Raw genomic sequence first — 15,832 nt, forward strand, 5'->3', positions numbered from 1 at the left:
TGTGTGTGTGTGTGTGTGTGTTGTAGTGTTCTGTACTTCAGCGTCCACAGGTATGAGCAGGGCTCTTTCTGGCCTCACCTGCCAGAATCCGACAGCCATTTTGTTGGCAGCGGACCAGCTGAAGGAAGAAACATCAACCTGCCCTGGAACCAGGTGAGTTCTTCCAAATCCTCCAGCTGACAGCCTCTTACCCAGAGCAGGCAACAGTAAAGCAGAACAAGCAGTTCAAACCCTGAAAAACATGCAAAAATACACCAAAACTCACCTTAGCTGTGAAGCAAGGTGGGGTGGATGGTTTAAAGCTGCTCTGCTGCCTCTGGGCCTGCACAGCTTTTACTCCCTGAAGAACTCTGCATGGCCTCCTTCACTACATCCATGAATCCTCTCAGTGACCTGCCTGAAAGCTGCATCAACATCATTTGTCCAATACATCCACTGTTACTTCTCTGCACATGTCCAAACCACCTAATGTTATCTGAGCTGTCCTGTGATGTGCTCATTTCTGATCCTGTCCATTCTGGTTGCTCCCGCTGAAAATCTCAACACCTCCAGCTCTGCCTGTGTCATGGTCTCCAAACCATCCCGATTGTTTCATTTTACAGTACCGTCTGTACTGATGTGCATTTCGTGACCTAGTCAGGTTTCAGTGTTATTGAACAAGTCTTACCTGTGTTGTGATGCGTTTGTCAGACGGGGATGACCGACGCTGATTACATCGCGGCTTTTCAACAAGTGCTGCTGCCCGTCGCCTACGAGGTAACACACACACTCATACACACATTTAGAAAATTTGATATTGATGACGTCATGTATCGATCGGCGTGTGTGTTTTCAGTTTCAGCCTCAGCTGGTTCTGGTCTCTGCTGGATTCGATGCCGCAGTTGGAGATCTGAAGGTAAAACGCCCACAGACCTGAGATCAGTTTTTTTTTTCAATCAAATGCGTCAGTTGTTTCAGTGTGTGTGTGTGTGTGTGTGTGTGTGTGTGTGTGTGTTCAGGGTGAGATGTGTGTGAGCCCTCAGTGTTTCCAGGTTCTGACTCACATGTTGATGAGTTTGGCAGAAGGTCGACTTGTTCTCGCTCTCGAGGTAAAACGTCCTCCTACACACTGACATCTGATTCATCCTGACCCTGAGATCACTTTACTCTCATGTTAAATGTACATGCGTGTGTGTGTCACGTACCCTCTTTCCCTAAGTAGAGATGCAATGAAATTATGTTCCAGGATATCAGAGTTTAAACGAGTTTGGCTTCTACCTGTTTGTTCATTTTGTTTTTGTTCTTTTTTTGTTTGTCTGTAGGGAGGTTATAACTATGAGTCATCAGCTGAGAGTGCTGCAGCCTGCATTCGAGCTCTGCTGGGTGGACCATGTCCTCCTCTAACTACACCCACTGCTCCGTCTGACAGGTAACACCTCACCTGACATCCAGCAGATTACAAAGGCTGTGTCACCTGTTGTGTTTTTCCTTTTATTCTGCACGCGGAGGACTCTCAGCCTGTTTCATTCAGACCCTGCGTGTCTTTCAGTGCTCTGCAGTCCATCTCTCAGACCATCTCAGCTCTGTATCCACACTGGGCCTCTCTGCAAGTGCTGGGTAACCCTCAACCACACCAACACACACACTCTGTAATCATAATGTTAGGACAGGTAGCTCCACATCAACAGACACAAGCTCTTAAAAGTAACATCAGCATGAAGCGCCTTGAGGCGGCTGTTGTTGTTGATTTGGCACTATATAAATAAAATTCAACTGATCTGAAATTCTAAAACCGCAGTCAGATTAACCTCCATCGATTTCTGAGTTAAAGGCCAAATTAGCAGAATGGAACCAGTCATCATCTGTGGTGATTCATAATATTATTAGGTGGATATATTTTCTTCTTTGCATCTAAGACAACAATAAAAATAGTTTATAGCCACCATATCAAACACAGCTTTGACCTATAAAGACGATGATGAGTGTAATTCTTAAGCTCGAACTAACGCAGGTTTAAACCGTCCAGACGGATGCGCAGAGGGAACCTGCAGGAACTAGAATCCCCTTTTTACTTCTCTTCATCAAACTTCCCTCTTCCTCCTTTCCGTGCAGAAGGCAGCCCGTCGGCTGAGGGACGTGCCATCAGCACATCGACCAATCAGAAAAATACAATGAAGCCCAACCTTGCCCCCTCTGTTGCCACGACAACAGGTCTGGTTTATGATGAGAGGATGATGGAGCATTCGAACCTGTGGGACAGGTGAGCTACCTCGACTCTGTTCGACATGAATACAGGAAGCTGCGATTCTGTAATAATCCCGCTGATGTAACTCCACTGCAGACATCACCCGGAGCAGCCTCAGCGAATCTTTAAGATCTTCTCCAAACATCAGCAAAAGGGATTGGTTGATCGCTGCCAGCGGATACCAGTTCGCTTGGCGACAGAGGAGGAGCTGTCCTTGTGTCACAGGTATGAAGCTGCAGAGTGCTGTGTGTGAGCAGCTTTACCTCATCTCCTGGTCCTCAGCACGAATGTGTGTGTCCAGCATGCAGCACATCGAGCAGATGAAAGCCACAGCGATGATGAAGCCCAGAGAGCTGCACAAACTGGGCGACGAGTTCGTCTCCATTTACCTCAACCAGCAGAGCTTTCAGTGTGCACAGCTGGCGGCTGGAAGCTGCCTCAACGCCTTGGACCAGATCCTGTGTGGGCAGGTACGACGTGAGTGGCTCTGCTCTGTCATAAAAGCTTCTTAGCTTCTTACTAATAACTGACATCTGCAAACGTAGCAACAAAAACACGAGTTACAATCTCTTAAATGGGCATAACTGACCAGTATAAAGTCTTCCAGCTCTTTGGTGCGCTATTTTTGAACGTTTAGCTTCTGACAGTCCATCCTTAAAAATGTCCTCTGTTCACAACACTAACTAAATGTGATGTGTGTATAATACATATAATATACTACTGACAGGCTAAGGTCAGCTGATTGGTCCGTTTCCTCTGCAGGTGACTAACGCCGTGGCCATTGTCCGTCCTCCTGGTCATCACGCTGAGAGAGACTATCCCTGTGGCTTCTGTTTATTCAACACGGCAGCTCTCGCTGCTCGCTATGCCAAGAAAGCCTCTCATGATCCCTTGATGCGAATCCTCATCTTAGACTGGGATGTTCACCACGGCAACGGCACGCAGCACATGTTCGAGGACGATGACAGGTGAGGAGGAGGAGGAGGAGCTTAATAACAGTTTTTACCTGCAGTGACGAAAACGAGCTAAACTGGACTTTGTGTCTGCAGTGTCCTCTACATCTCCCTCCACCGCTACGACAACGGTGCATTCTTTCCATCTTCAGAGGACGCTGCCCCCGACAAGGTGGGCGTGGCCAAGGGGGCGGGTTTTAATGTCAATGTGGCATGGAGCGGAGGAAGGATGGGTGACTCGGACTATCTTGCAGCTTTTCACCGTGTCGTCATGCCTATCGCCACTGAGGTAACATTTATGGCACACACTGAGCAGCAGAAATTGATCAGTTAATCAGGAGAAGAGTGATCATAATCTGATTGATAATCAATCACTTTTCAAGCAAACATGTCAACATTTTCTGGTTTGATATGGATTCTCTGCTGATAAGTTTGCCCTTAACGAGTCCTCTGATTGGTTGGTTAGATGTGACTGAGTCCTCTGGTTGGGTGTTTAGACTTGAAACTGTGCTTTGATTGGTTGATTAGCCTTTAAGTCTTCCACAAATTTGTCTTCTCTCTGTAGTTTAACCCCAGTCTGGTTCTGGTGTCGGCCGGGTTCGACGCAGCCCGGGGGGATCCCCTGGGTGGCTACAATGTGACTCCAGAAGGATACGCCCACCTCACACACATGCTGATGTCACTGGCTGGGGGGCGGGTCCTGGTCATACTGGAGGTGATCTGGGATGGTGAAATGAAAGTAAACATGGATTAAGTGAAGAAAACTTGAGTGAACTGATGCGTCTCTTTCTCCTCAGGGAGGTTACAATTTGTCATCCATCTCTGACTCCATGGCGATGTGCACCAGCATGTTGCTAGGAGACCCCCCTCCTGCCTTGGTGACGCCTCTCCCTCCTCCTCACCACAGTGCCGTGGCAACAATAAACGAGGTCATCCGATACCACGTCCCCTACTGGAGGTCCCTGAGGATTGACGGTGAGTCCAGAATCTCATTCATCAGATTTAAACAGAACTTGTTCTGCTCATCTCCATCTCCGGGTTCTATTGTTGACTCTACTAAAGCAGCTCTGCATGATTTGCAGTTAGAAATAATCTTTATTTATCGTTTACTGGGCCTCTCAGTTTATCCTCTGTCAGAAATCTGGCTTTCTCCCTTTAAGCCAGCTTTGTTTTGATTTGCTTTTCTCACAGCCATGAGAAGAAGAAAGGCAGAAAAAACCTGGCTGGATGGAGATGGAATAAATTAAAGCAACTGTCATTAAAGAGATCAGTTTTATTTTTACTGGACAGGAGTGTGTGTAGAGACCAGATCCAAGACCAGAACCTGGACCTGGTTCTGTGTTCATGGACTCTGTTAATGTACCAGTTTATACCCATTTAATTTCATTTGAATGTCTCTTTCTGTCATTCAGTTCCAGAGTCTGTCCGGGCAGCCCTGCCTACCCTGAAGCATCGTGGGAAACGTAGTTCTAAAGGAAAAGGCAGGAAGTCAGAGCAGGGCAGCAACGACAAACCGCCGGTGCCCCCTGCACGACCCGACGACTCTACGGTAACACACCCATAAACTGAGATGAGACTCCTGATAAAGAAGGACAAATTTTAACTGAGAATGCTCCTCATTTCATTTGTCCAATCAGACGGTGAGCAGTCTGGAGCAGCTCACTCAGGGACTGGCCAGTTTGGACATCGGTCAGACCTCAGCCAATCAGAACCCTGCATCCTCTCCAGTGGGAGGAGCTAGGCCAAAGGTCCCCCTGAGCTCAGAGAAGCCAACCTGTGAAGAAGTGAAGAAGGAGTCAGATGACAGTACACCTGCGTGCAGCGAATCAGCAGACAGTATGTCGTGTCAGGTGAGTCAGCAACATTTTTTTTATGTCCCACTCTCTAAGTGACCATGACAACTTCCTCACTTTTATTTCTCATAGCCTGTTGGCGTGGCAACACCAGAGTCGGTCGCAGGTGTAGATAAGGTTGAAGCCGGGGCCGGGGCGGAGCCAGAGCCCGAGGGAGCGTGTGGTTGGTCAAAGCCTCAGACATCCCTGGAACTGATGTGTGGCGCCGACGCAGATGGAGTCAGACATCATTTAATTGTGATCATTAATAAAGTTAAAAATCCAGACGAGTGTGTCTGACTGTCCATCTCTCTGTCTCCCTCTGCAGTCAACTATGTATGTGGTGGACCCTCTCTCCTGGTGTCCTCACCTGGATGCCGTTAAGCCCCTCCCCTCCTCGGGTATAGACGTCTTCCGGCCGTGTCAGGACTGCGGCTCAGAGGCTGAGAACTGGATCTGTCTCACTTGCTACCAGGTCACACGTCATACCTGTGCATCACATGCATCCAAGATGTGTTTCACCTGCTGACCTGACTCTGCCATCTGCCTATTTCAGGTGTTCTGTGGTCGCTATGTGAACGAACACATGGTGAATCACGGAGTCGTGTCTGAACATCCCCTGGTTCTCAGTTTCTGCGATCTCTCTGCGTGGTGCTACCTGTGTGAGGCCTACGTACACAACCAGGTGATGCTACTACCTGGCTGCTTCACAGCCGACAGCTCCATTACAAATGAAGCATAAACCAGGGGACAAGTTCAGTCTTCACACCTTAAAATCACATCAAGAATTGGACACTCAGTTAATTTAACTGAACACCTGTTGGGACACATAAACCCCTCAAACAGTAAACAAAGTTATCATGCTTTGTAACGTTTACTCAGAGATATTAATGTCATGTTACAACAATAATTCACAGTGTCATAAATCCAACCCTGAGCCTGGTTTTAACAGGTTTTAATTAAACCAAATATATCTGATGTAAAAACTAATAATAGATCTTGAATTTGCACATATAAGTGTTACCAAGGCTGGTTCACAGGCCTGAACATGACCAGGAAATAATAATTAAATTAAGAATGACTGTGGTTTACTGGAGACACACAGCCAAGCTTTGTGTCGTGAAACTAGACGCACATAAAAGTGAAACTTCACGGTACGTCACTGAGAATGTTTCAAGCTCAGTAAAGAAATTTCTCTGCTCTGTTCCTTCAGCATTAGTTTCCCTTTGTTTCCATTCTGTGCTTAGTTACTTTGTTACTGTGCAGGTAAAAGTGTAGCCAGCTGTTTTGTTTGGTGTCACTTTGTAAACACAAGCCAAAATTTAAAAGAACCTGAAAAGATATGTGGACTGGATTAAAACTTTTAAAGTGTGGAAAGCCATTTGTTTCAAAAATTTCCTGGCTTTCACAGCCAGTGTTTATATGCACTGACAGTGATTATCACGTTTCTTCTTCTGTTGTTCAGATTCTGTTTGAAGCTAAAAACGCTGCTCACTGCGGCAAGTTTGGAGAGGAGATCCCCCCCTGGAGCTGAGCGTAAAACCTCATGTATGCAGCTGTTTCTCGCTTTTCTTCTCGCTGTCTTCCTTCTCTGTGATTGGACGGTTGAGTGCATTGCTATGGATACCAGCAGCAGTGGTGCTTCCTGGGGAAACGCTGTTAAATTCACCAGCTTTGTACGGCGTCCCACAACTGCCAAAACACAAAAACTCACATGCAAAGCAAAAGATGTTTTTATTTGTATTTTTTACTTCAGACACTCAATGATCTTCATCGTCATCAGCAAGTTGTCAGTTCTATTCCCCGAAAAAAGCACCAGCATGCTGTTAACACTTTTATTTTGAAAATCATGAGCGGAAGAAGTTGAAGAAGCAAAAAGAAGAAGATAGCCATTTTCAGAAAAACAGGAAGAATTTTGGCTCAGGAGGACTTCATTCTCAAGTCATAGTGGTGATGATGTCACCAAGAGGCCACGCCCCCTCCAGAGAGTGTTGCCAAAATGTGACTGATGGCATGATGACCGTCCATCAGACCGAAACAATCAACATCAGGATTTAAAAAACGAAAAAAGTCTGAAAACAGAAACTTATTTTTTAGAGGAGAAAAAAGGAATTTTAGTTAAAATCAACCTTTTTTCTTTCCTGCTGAAATCTTGCAGCAATAAATCTGTGAGAATGATCAATAACTGAGTTCATTGATTTGTTTTGTTCCATAATATATAAAAAAAAAATCCTTTCTCTGACGTAAAGCAGCCGAAGAGAAAACAGATCAATAGACTTAAAAAAAAACAGCTGATTGCTTTTGTTGTCGGTGAGATCGGAGGAGCTCTGTGTGCTGTGCAATAACACTCGGTTTGTCTGCCTGTTCGTAAACTCGTTATTTCTGTTAAACTGTTTGTTTGCACCAAATCAGACTGGATCAATATCCACGATCAATATTCAGTGTCTGAGTTTCCGCAGTACAAAATAAAGAAAACTTCTCATTTTCTGTTGACTTTATTGACCGCTTCATATTTTCCATCATGCGTCTCCTGCTCATATTAAAGACCCCAGACTGCTCTAAATCTGTTTTGGTTTATTTTCTACTCTGCTCTGTGTTATGTCAATATCAGGTTAGCAGGTCGCTCCCCGAAAAGCCTTCAGTTAATCCAGATCTGCAGCGAAACACTGAGAATCTTTTTCCTATATTGGCTTCTCATTGGCACTTAGTTAAATCCAGAATTTAATTTGAAATCCTTTCCCTCAAGGTCTTGAATATCATAAAGACCTTTTAGTATCCTAGCCAAACACTTTGCTCTCAGACTGCAGGCTTACTTGTGGAGTATTTAAAGTAGAATGGGAGGCAGAGCCTTTAGCTTTCAGGCTCCTCTTCTGTGGAACCAGCTCCTAGTTTTCCAGCTTCTCTCTACTTGTAAGATTAGGTTTAAAATGTTTCTTTCTACAAAGCTCATAGTTAGAGAGGAGCTACGCTGCTATGAGCTGTTTATACACTATCACAACATGTCCTCTGTCCTGTAGTTTGTCCTCTCTCTTTCCTCTCACCTCCAACCCATCTCAGCCGATGCCTGCCCCTCCCAGAGCCTGGTTCAGATGGAGGTTCTCTTACTGTTCAAAATGAGTTCTTCCATCTCACAACTTCTTGTTCACATGATCGACTGATCATTGGGGTTCACCCTCTGATGTTGCCCTGCACTACAAAGCACACTGAGGTTACAAATACGGTCACTTCATTTATGCCAGGGCTCACCTCTGCTAAATGAAGCCAGTGATTTAGACCTCTCTTCTCTGTTTGAAGTAACTGAATTACAAATTATCTGTCAAATGACATCTTTTGCTGTGAGGCAGAGACCAGCCAAGAAGTCTATATGAGTGAGATGACATGCCTGTATTTTATTTCAGATTAGCAGACGTGAAAGAGGCCGCCATGGGAAATTGCTAAACACACCCTCTCCTCCCTCTCATTCAGATATGGTCACTTCCGGCTCCTTAACACGACCAGAGTCAAGTCAGGGATGTTATTGCTGCTGCGTACTTCTTTTAAGTAGCACAGAGGAATGACCTTTGCATTCAGTCATGCACCTTTACAGAATAGAATGCATTGGTGCAAATTAACAGACGCATAAAGAAGGTAAAATGAGCCATTTGCTGCTCACATCTTTTCCCCCTCTTTTTGTAAACTGGTGCGAGTTGAATCAAAGTGAACGTTCAGTCCTCTTGCAGCTCCTCAGTCCTCCTGTAGGAGGCGCAGCTCATTACAAACGACCGAGTGTGGAGTGTGGAGGCTCGTCTGTTGTTCGTGTTTCTCCGTCCGCTTATTGATCAGCAGATTATTGTTTACGGCGGAAGCTCCACATCCGGGGATGTAGAGGAGCCCGCCCCCTCCCTGCTGCTGCAGCATCCTCTCATCCGGCAGACAGACAGGTGGAGCTCCTCCCGCAGACAGACAGGTGCACAGACAGACAGGTGGAGCTCCTCACGCTGCAGGTTGGTTGATGCCGTTTTTCTCTTTTTACCGGATGAATACGGCTGCGGCTCGTGCCGTTTCTGTGCTCGGTAAATCACGGGGTGATGATGTGACGTTGGTCTGTAGGTGATCTGATGTTTATCGGCCGCTGATTGGCTGTCAGTCGCTTTGATTCTGCAGCTTTTCGTGTTCTCGGTATCAACCCCGGTTTTTCCCCCACTTGGTCCTTGCAGAATTTCTCTGCAGGCTGTCCTGAGCGTCGGTGTCTGCGCTCATTGTTGCAGAGAGATGATGCAGAGCGAGACTCCCCCTGTGCCTCTGTGATTCACTGATGCTCCGTCTGTGCATCTAGGGCTTCACGATTAATCGAATTTTAAATCTCGAACACGATTTCGGCTTCCCATAAATGCACGCGCTCCCGTAATCAGCACCTGACCACGTGCCTACATGTGCCAATCATAGCTGTTCCCTGAGCCTGCACAGCCGAAAATCTCAGGTAGAGCTCCTGCCGCTACACCTGTCTCCACCTCTCATTCACGTTGTGCAGGTACAGTGACAGGAGTGGAGGATTTTATGTTAAGACTTCCTCCCTGCTCCCGCCTTTAGCAGATAATACACCGGACTATCATTTATGAAAGGATGCAGGTTTTTTTAATAGAGCATTTTCCATTTCGTGCTATAATCTGCTGATATGTTTTGAACCTACGGTGAAGGAACCAGTGGCGAGTACGATGCTGTAATAAAATCTGATTATAAGCCTTTTAAAGTAATCGAAGGTCTAACGTAGTTCAGTTTGTATTAGTTTTGTCTTCACATTGGTCTCTGCTTGATTGTCAGTCTTTAGGATCTATTGGACGTCTTCACCTCACAATATAAATACGATTCACAGGTCTTTTCGCGTTGGCATAATCTAACATCACACAGACTTTGTACTTTTTACCATGCAACCGTCCTGCCACGGTAAAAATTCCAGGTTTCAGGGTAGCAGAGCTGGCACGAAGCGCCTTGGAAGGATTAGGACAGTAAAAGAATCTGCAGGTTGTTTAAGAAAGTCTACAGACATTTTTCTCGTCATGGTCAAACGTGTCTCTTTCTCAGTGATGTTGGTGTCTCCCAGCCTTGCCGACCTTTCCCGTCTGTACCAGACTGAGTTTGTGCGGAGCGCCCGGGCCGTTGGCGTCCTCTGGGCCGTCTGCACTCTCTGCTTTGCCATCATCCAGGTGGTTATCCTGGTGCAGCCGTCCTGGATCTGCACCACAGACGTTCGCCCACAGCAGGCGGGACCAGAGCCACCCAGCGGCACACTGGGACTGTTTGAGGTGAGAAACAGTGCCTGTCCAATCCACAGCTGGATCTTTTAGGGGTTTCTGTATTTGTATGTACACATTACACCTGCACACAGATGGATTATCAAATAGCTTACCTGATCACTTTAATGAACACGTGTATGACATGTGTGTTCATGTATCCCTGTGTGTTGTCAGGTGTGCATGGAGTCAGACTGGCCGGTCCCAGACTGTCACGGTGGTCTGTCCACTCTGTCTCCACTGCCGTCCTTGCAGTCGGTGGCGGTGTTGGTGGGAGTGTCTCTGTTGGCGGTGTGGACCAGCGTCCTCTGTCTCTGTCTCTTCAGGTTCTGCAGCGCCGCAACGGTTTACAAGATCTGCGCCTGGCTGCAGCTGACTGCAGGTTAGTCATGTTGATGGGTCATTGAATCCCAAACATTAACACTTTGGTCACTGCCGTGGTCGTTTTTCTGCAGCTAGAAGAGAGCAGAACTGCAGCTCATGGTTATTTTTGCATTTGGCTTGATTCACCAGGCTGGAGGTTGCTGCTTGGTCAGACACTAGTTTTATTTTAGAGGACAGTGTTTCTGTAGTTCTTCTCTCTGCCTGTACAGGTCAGCTTTTCAGTATTTTCTTGTCTCTGCAGGTTTCTGTCTGGCGTTGGCGTGTCTTCTGTTTCCTGACTCATGGGAGAGTCAGGAGATGAAAGCTCTGTGCGGAGACTCGGTGAGGATTCTGATTGATCGTTTTGCTTCTGCGTGTTTTATCACACTGATGTCCTTAATCGCGAATCTGTCTCCAGGTGGGCAGCTTCTCTCCAGGTAACTGCTCAGTTCACTGGGCCTACATTCTGGCCATCCTGGGAGTTCTTGATTATGCCATCTTGGCCACACTGGCCTTCGTCCTCGCCAACAGACAGGACGCCCTACTTCCACCAGATACCCAGGAATGTGAGTGTGGGGGTAAGGGGGTAAACTCATCTGACGAGTTAACTTCACAGTTTCATACTAAGACTCTTTTTTTCATTGCTGCAGTGACCGCAGGTCTGCTGATGACAGCATGAATCAGCAGGTGAGTATCTTCTTTATGTTTTACTAGTCTTCTGTCTTTAAAGCCTCAGATATTTATTTCTTTTTACTCTCTCTTAGGGATGTTCGGTCTTCATTTCTTCAACTCCGCCCGACCTCTTCATCCTCCATCATCATCATCATCTGTTTCTGCATTTCATGGCACGACTGTCTCCTTCAGCTGCAATCGTTCATTGCTGCATGATGTTTCCAGGAGGAGTTGTTTAGTGTTGAACAGAGGAATGTAACAACAGGAGGAAAGAGGCTCTGCGGTGGTGAGGTTGGTGTTCGGGACATTCGGTCGCTGTTCAGTTGAAGAAAAATGGTGAGAAAACGAGCGAGATGGAGTAAATCAAAGGAGAACTAAGCCCCTTTTAGACCTCCAGTTTTTATCTTCACTCTCATATTAGTGATACCGTCATAACAGCTGTGTCAGCAGGCTGGACCCACCTCCAATAGATGCCGTCAGCACAGGTCGTTTGAGTTGCAGGTGATTTTTTTATTTATTTATTTTTTAACTAACCACTGGGAGCAAAATGAAGTGTTGGTACTGGATGAGCACAATTAATAGATCACTACATAGTAACATTTCTACACAGTGTGGCAATCAATCAGGACAACTTTAAAGCAGAAACAAATTCGTCCCACGCATTAAATTAAAATATATTTGGGATATTTTCCGGAAAAACTCAAGTCAGCAAATTGAAGGAAAGTCTTAGATTTCTCTACCGACTTCCTGTTCTGTCAAGCCATCCTTTTAGCTTAGTATCAGCTTTATCTTATGGTCCATCAAGCCTTATGATTAAGACAGTTTTAGTAACTGTTTCTGCAGCTTTTAAAATTTACAAAAGTTGTAGAAGAAAGAAAAAAAATCTGCTTTGTAGGTAAAAGTTAAAACTCCAGTTAACAGCCTAGAGTTGATATGTTAAATCTCATATTTTGGGGGTGAAACTGTATCCCCGCCACTGTCTTTCCATTTAGACTGGCTTTATGTTAATATGAAACTTGTTATACTGTTGCTTTTTGTTTGACTTTTAAGCTACATTAACTAACTAATGGTGTTGAATATTCATGTTAAACATGATGTTGTAAAGGTAATCCCTGTGACTTCCCCGCAGATTTCAAGATGAACGTGTGGCCCAGCACTGATGAGAAGCACAATTGTTAGACAGTATTATTCTACCCTTAAATTTGGTCTTGCTTGGTACTTAAGTGTCCATGTTTTGTTCACTGAAGAATGAAGTCCTTTGCAAATCAGTGCCACAAATCTGTGTGCATGAGCCAAGCGTATTCGCTGTACTATTTAGAGTCAAAGGAGCTTGCAAAGAAAAGCGTCTGGACTTCTTTAAGTTACTTGAAGACGTTTCACCTCTCATCCGAGAAGCTTCTTCAGTTCTAAGGTCAAATGGTGGAGAGTCCCAGATATAAACCTAGTGGGAGTATCCCTCCACAGAGGGACAAAAGGACCCCCTGATGATCCTCTAATCCACTGAGCCAAGGTGTGAAACTGGGTGTGGGTCCCAATCAGCCAGAGTTTCGGGTGAGTTCATTGTGAAACCTGGCCCCACCTTATCATGCGAATTCCTGAGATCAGATGGCCCAGGATGTGAGTGGGCGTTAAGGCGTCTGGGAAGGGATCTCAAAACTGGATTATAGATGGCAGAGAGTTGGTGTCGTAAACCCCCGCCTCTGTTCAAAGATGGTCGCTCACAGTGGACATAGATGGCTTCTTTCACTCCTCTTTCAAACCATCTGTCCTCTCTGTCCAAAACGTGAACATTGGCATCCTCGAAAGAGTGTCCTTTGTCCTTAAGATGCTGTGTACAGTACAATGTACAATGTACAGTACAGTGCAGCGAGGAATGCTCAGACCTCTACATTGGAGAGACCAAACAGCCACTTCACAAGCGCATGGCACAACACAGAAGAGCCACCTCCACAGGACAAGACTCAGCAGTCCATCTGCATCTTAAGGACAAAGGTCACTCTTTCGAGGATGCCAATGTTCACGTTTTGGACAGAGAGGACAGATGGTTTGAAAGAAGGAGTGAAAGAAGCATCTATGTCCACTGTGAGCGACCATCTTTGAACAGAGGCGGGGGTTTACGACACCAACTCTCTGCCATCTATAATCCAGTTTTGAGATCCCTTCCCAGACGCCTTAACGCCCACTCACATCCTGGGCCATCTGATCTCAGGAATTCGCATGATAAGATGGGGCCAGGTTTCACAATGAACACACCCGAAACTCTGGCTGATTGGGACCCACACCCAGTTTCACACCTTGGCTCAGTGGATTAGAGGATCATCAGGGGGTCCTTTTGTCCCTCTGTGGAGGGATACTCCCACTAGGTTTATATCTGGGACTCTCCACCATTTGACCTTAGAACTGAAGAAGCTTCTCGGATGAGAGGTGAAACGTCTTCAAGTAACTTAAAGAAGTCCAGACGCTTTTCTTTGCAAGCTCCTTTGACTACGATGACCTGGATGACTGAGAACCTTCACAGACATATGTACTATTTAGAGTACTCATTTTTCTCTTAGCTCAACCTTTAGGGACTTGTGTGGAGCACCATTTGAAAATATGGAGATGGGAATGAGCTAAATAGACCCACTTAAATGTAAAAGTGACGGCAGGTCACTTTGATGGATTTAGGTTTTAAAAAGGTTAAAGAATAAAAGGAGAGGGCTGCTGTGACAATATGTTTGGTCTGAAGATCAGTGGTCCTATGTTGTATAAAATCATCTTATGTCATTTTTCAGCATTTATTAAGTAAAAAATTGTTTTAATCAAAGTGGTTAACCTAGCTTAGCACAAGCACTAGAAGCAAGGGAGACTGTTGGCTAGCATAGCCAGATTTATCTTAAATATGTCCTAGATAGCAGTGGCTTCTACCACTAATGTATTCAGCATGAATAAATGTCTTATTTACATTGTATATCATATTATCTAACAGTTTGTCATTAGGAGTCAGAATGAAGTTACCATTAGCTTTATGATATAAGCCTATGCTTCCAGCCTGATTTTTAGCTAGGTTAGCTTGCTTTGAGTTAGCTACGAGTTCATTTAGATTTGTGTTAGCTTAAGGTGTTTAAATGAATAAAGTGCTCCTACAGGATTAATAGTACTAGATGGATTGTTAGTATACATTACCCTTCATGTCTAGCTAGCTTCTTTAGTCAACTAAACCTCTTTGATTCCCTTTCTAGCTAACACGCTTAAGCGCTGCATCTGAAATAATCTATTCATTAGGATAAAATCTAAATTATTTACTAACCAACAACTTGTGCAATAACCCTTCAGTCTCAATGTAAATGAGCAGTCGAGGTCAGAAGTTTATATACGCTCATCTGTAATAATTTCTTTGAAATGTTTGTTTCATCAAATGATCATACAGCATACGTCTTTAATGACTGTTAAAACATAAGTTTGAATTTATTTATTGTTTTTCCCTAATCTACAGAGTCATACAGGCTCATAGTTGACCAATCGTTCATATATATTGGTTGGGACCTTAATGTTAGTCTGCTTTATCCATCCCAAAGCCAGTTTTGTTGTGTGTTTGCTAGAATGTCCAGCTGTGTCCAAGTCAATCATTTTGAAATGGCAATTCTTCATTATTCTAGTACCACTGGCAGCAAAACAGCCCCAGAGCACAGGTGGTACAGTGTTCTTAGGTTTGAAAGCCTCACTATTGCTCCTCCAGACATATATCCCTTATCATTGTTGCCATATAGCTCAATCTTTGTGTCATCTGACCATAAAATTTGTCTGTTTGATCAGCAGCAACTTTCAGAGGAGCTTGAAGGTGTTGATTTTGGGTGGGGGTTTCTTTCTTGGTAGGTAGCCTCTCAGTCCACGGCAATGTAAAACTTACTCCACTGTGGACAGTGATGTTGGCGTACCAGTTTCTAGTCCATGGCAGGCTTGAGGCTCTTGGGTTGTTCCTGAACATTGTAACATCCTTGACTACGGCTTCTCAAGTTTCTTTTAGTAGGTTGATGAAGATTATATAAAATCTTTTAAGTGTTTGTTACTATTTGAGCCTGTATCTATACTTTTTGAATTAAGAACATTTTCTTTAATCTTTAAAGATGTATGCTGGACAATCATCCCACCCTGTAAAAAGAGCAGCTTAAAGAAGTAAATAAAAGCCCCAAATTACTATGACATTCATGCACACGAGTGTGTATATAAACCTGTAAGAGTTCACTTTGGTAGGCATAAACACACATGTGAATGACATACTGTCACACATACTGAGTGTCTGTACGGGAGTAGGTTAGAGTTGGGTATGGGATTTCAGATGCAGCGCGGTTCTTTGTGCTAAGCTCAGCTAACCACAGAGATAAAACTGATGGAGAGCATTAGTGTTTGCTGTCAGCATGACCTTTGACCTGTAAGGTACATGAATAAATGTGTTCCCTTCTGTGTTTAAAATGTTTTTGTTGTTAATGAGATTATGCTGTGTCTTTATTAGATTCAGTTTAACTTATTTTTTCCCCC

At 44.8% G+C, this 15,832-nt stretch overlaps 2 protein-coding genes across 3 annotated transcripts in view; both read left to right on the forward strand.

Annotated features, from left to right (window-relative positions):
- hdac6 (histone deacetylase 6) overlaps positions 1–7,114 on the forward strand; it is a 15,470-nt gene extending 8,356 nt beyond the window's left edge. The window contains exons 10-28 of the mRNA XM_005748008.1: positions 27–153; positions 691–756; positions 836–895; positions 999–1,088; positions 1,302–1,408; positions 1,529–1,596; positions 2,092–2,239; positions 2,321–2,449; positions 2,526–2,694; positions 2,987–3,192; positions 3,274–3,466; positions 3,743–3,892; positions 3,975–4,152; positions 4,590–4,726; positions 4,815–5,027; positions 5,103–5,249; positions 5,338–5,484; positions 5,566–5,694; positions 6,475–7,114. Of these exons, the coding sequence (XP_005748065.1) occupies positions 27–153; positions 691–756; positions 836–895; positions 999–1,088; positions 1,302–1,408; positions 1,529–1,596; positions 2,092–2,239; positions 2,321–2,449; positions 2,526–2,694; positions 2,987–3,192; positions 3,274–3,466; positions 3,743–3,892; positions 3,975–4,152; positions 4,590–4,726; positions 4,815–5,027; positions 5,103–5,249; positions 5,338–5,484; positions 5,566–5,694; positions 6,475–6,543 (2,533 nt within the window). The 3' untranslated portion in view covers positions 6,544–7,114. The remainder of the gene's footprint in view (positions 1–26; positions 154–690; positions 757–835; positions 896–998; positions 1,089–1,301; positions 1,409–1,528; positions 1,597–2,091; positions 2,240–2,320; positions 2,450–2,525; positions 2,695–2,986; positions 3,193–3,273; positions 3,467–3,742; positions 3,893–3,974; positions 4,153–4,589; positions 4,727–4,814; positions 5,028–5,102; positions 5,250–5,337; positions 5,485–5,565; positions 5,695–6,474) is intronic.
- A 1,278-nt stretch (positions 7,115–8,392) lies between these two features.
- Positions 8,393–12,532, forward strand: lhfpl4b (LHFPL tetraspan subfamily member 4b). 2 transcript variants are annotated; one of them, XR_312112.2, is made up of 8 exons: positions 8,393–8,992; positions 10,071–10,291; positions 10,457–10,661; positions 10,905–10,984; positions 11,061–11,208; positions 11,293–11,329; positions 11,407–11,815; positions 12,444–12,532. XR_312112.2 is itself a non-coding variant. In XM_005747999.2 (7 exons), exons 2-6 carry the CDS (start codon positions 10,073–10,075, stop codon positions 11,319–11,321), a joined length of 681 nt encoding a protein of 226 aa, XP_005748056.1. In that variant the 5' UTR covers positions 8,393–8,992; positions 10,071–10,072; the 3' UTR covers positions 11,322–11,329; positions 11,407–12,532. The 2 variants fall into 2 exon arrangements, 1 of the variants encoding a protein (XP_005748056.1); XM_005747999.2 differs by having other exon boundaries at positions 11,407–12,532.
- Positions 12,533–15,832: the final 3,300 nt, after the last annotated feature.

This window comes from Pundamilia nyererei, unplaced genomic scaffold (genome assembly GCF_000239375.1).
Source record: "Pundamilia nyererei isolate P.nyererei 1_Seehausen unplaced genomic scaffold, PunNye1.0 scaffold00210, whole genome shotgun sequence".
Classification (NCBI taxonomy): Eukaryota; Metazoa; Chordata; class Actinopteri; order Cichliformes; family Cichlidae; genus Pundamilia; species Pundamilia nyererei.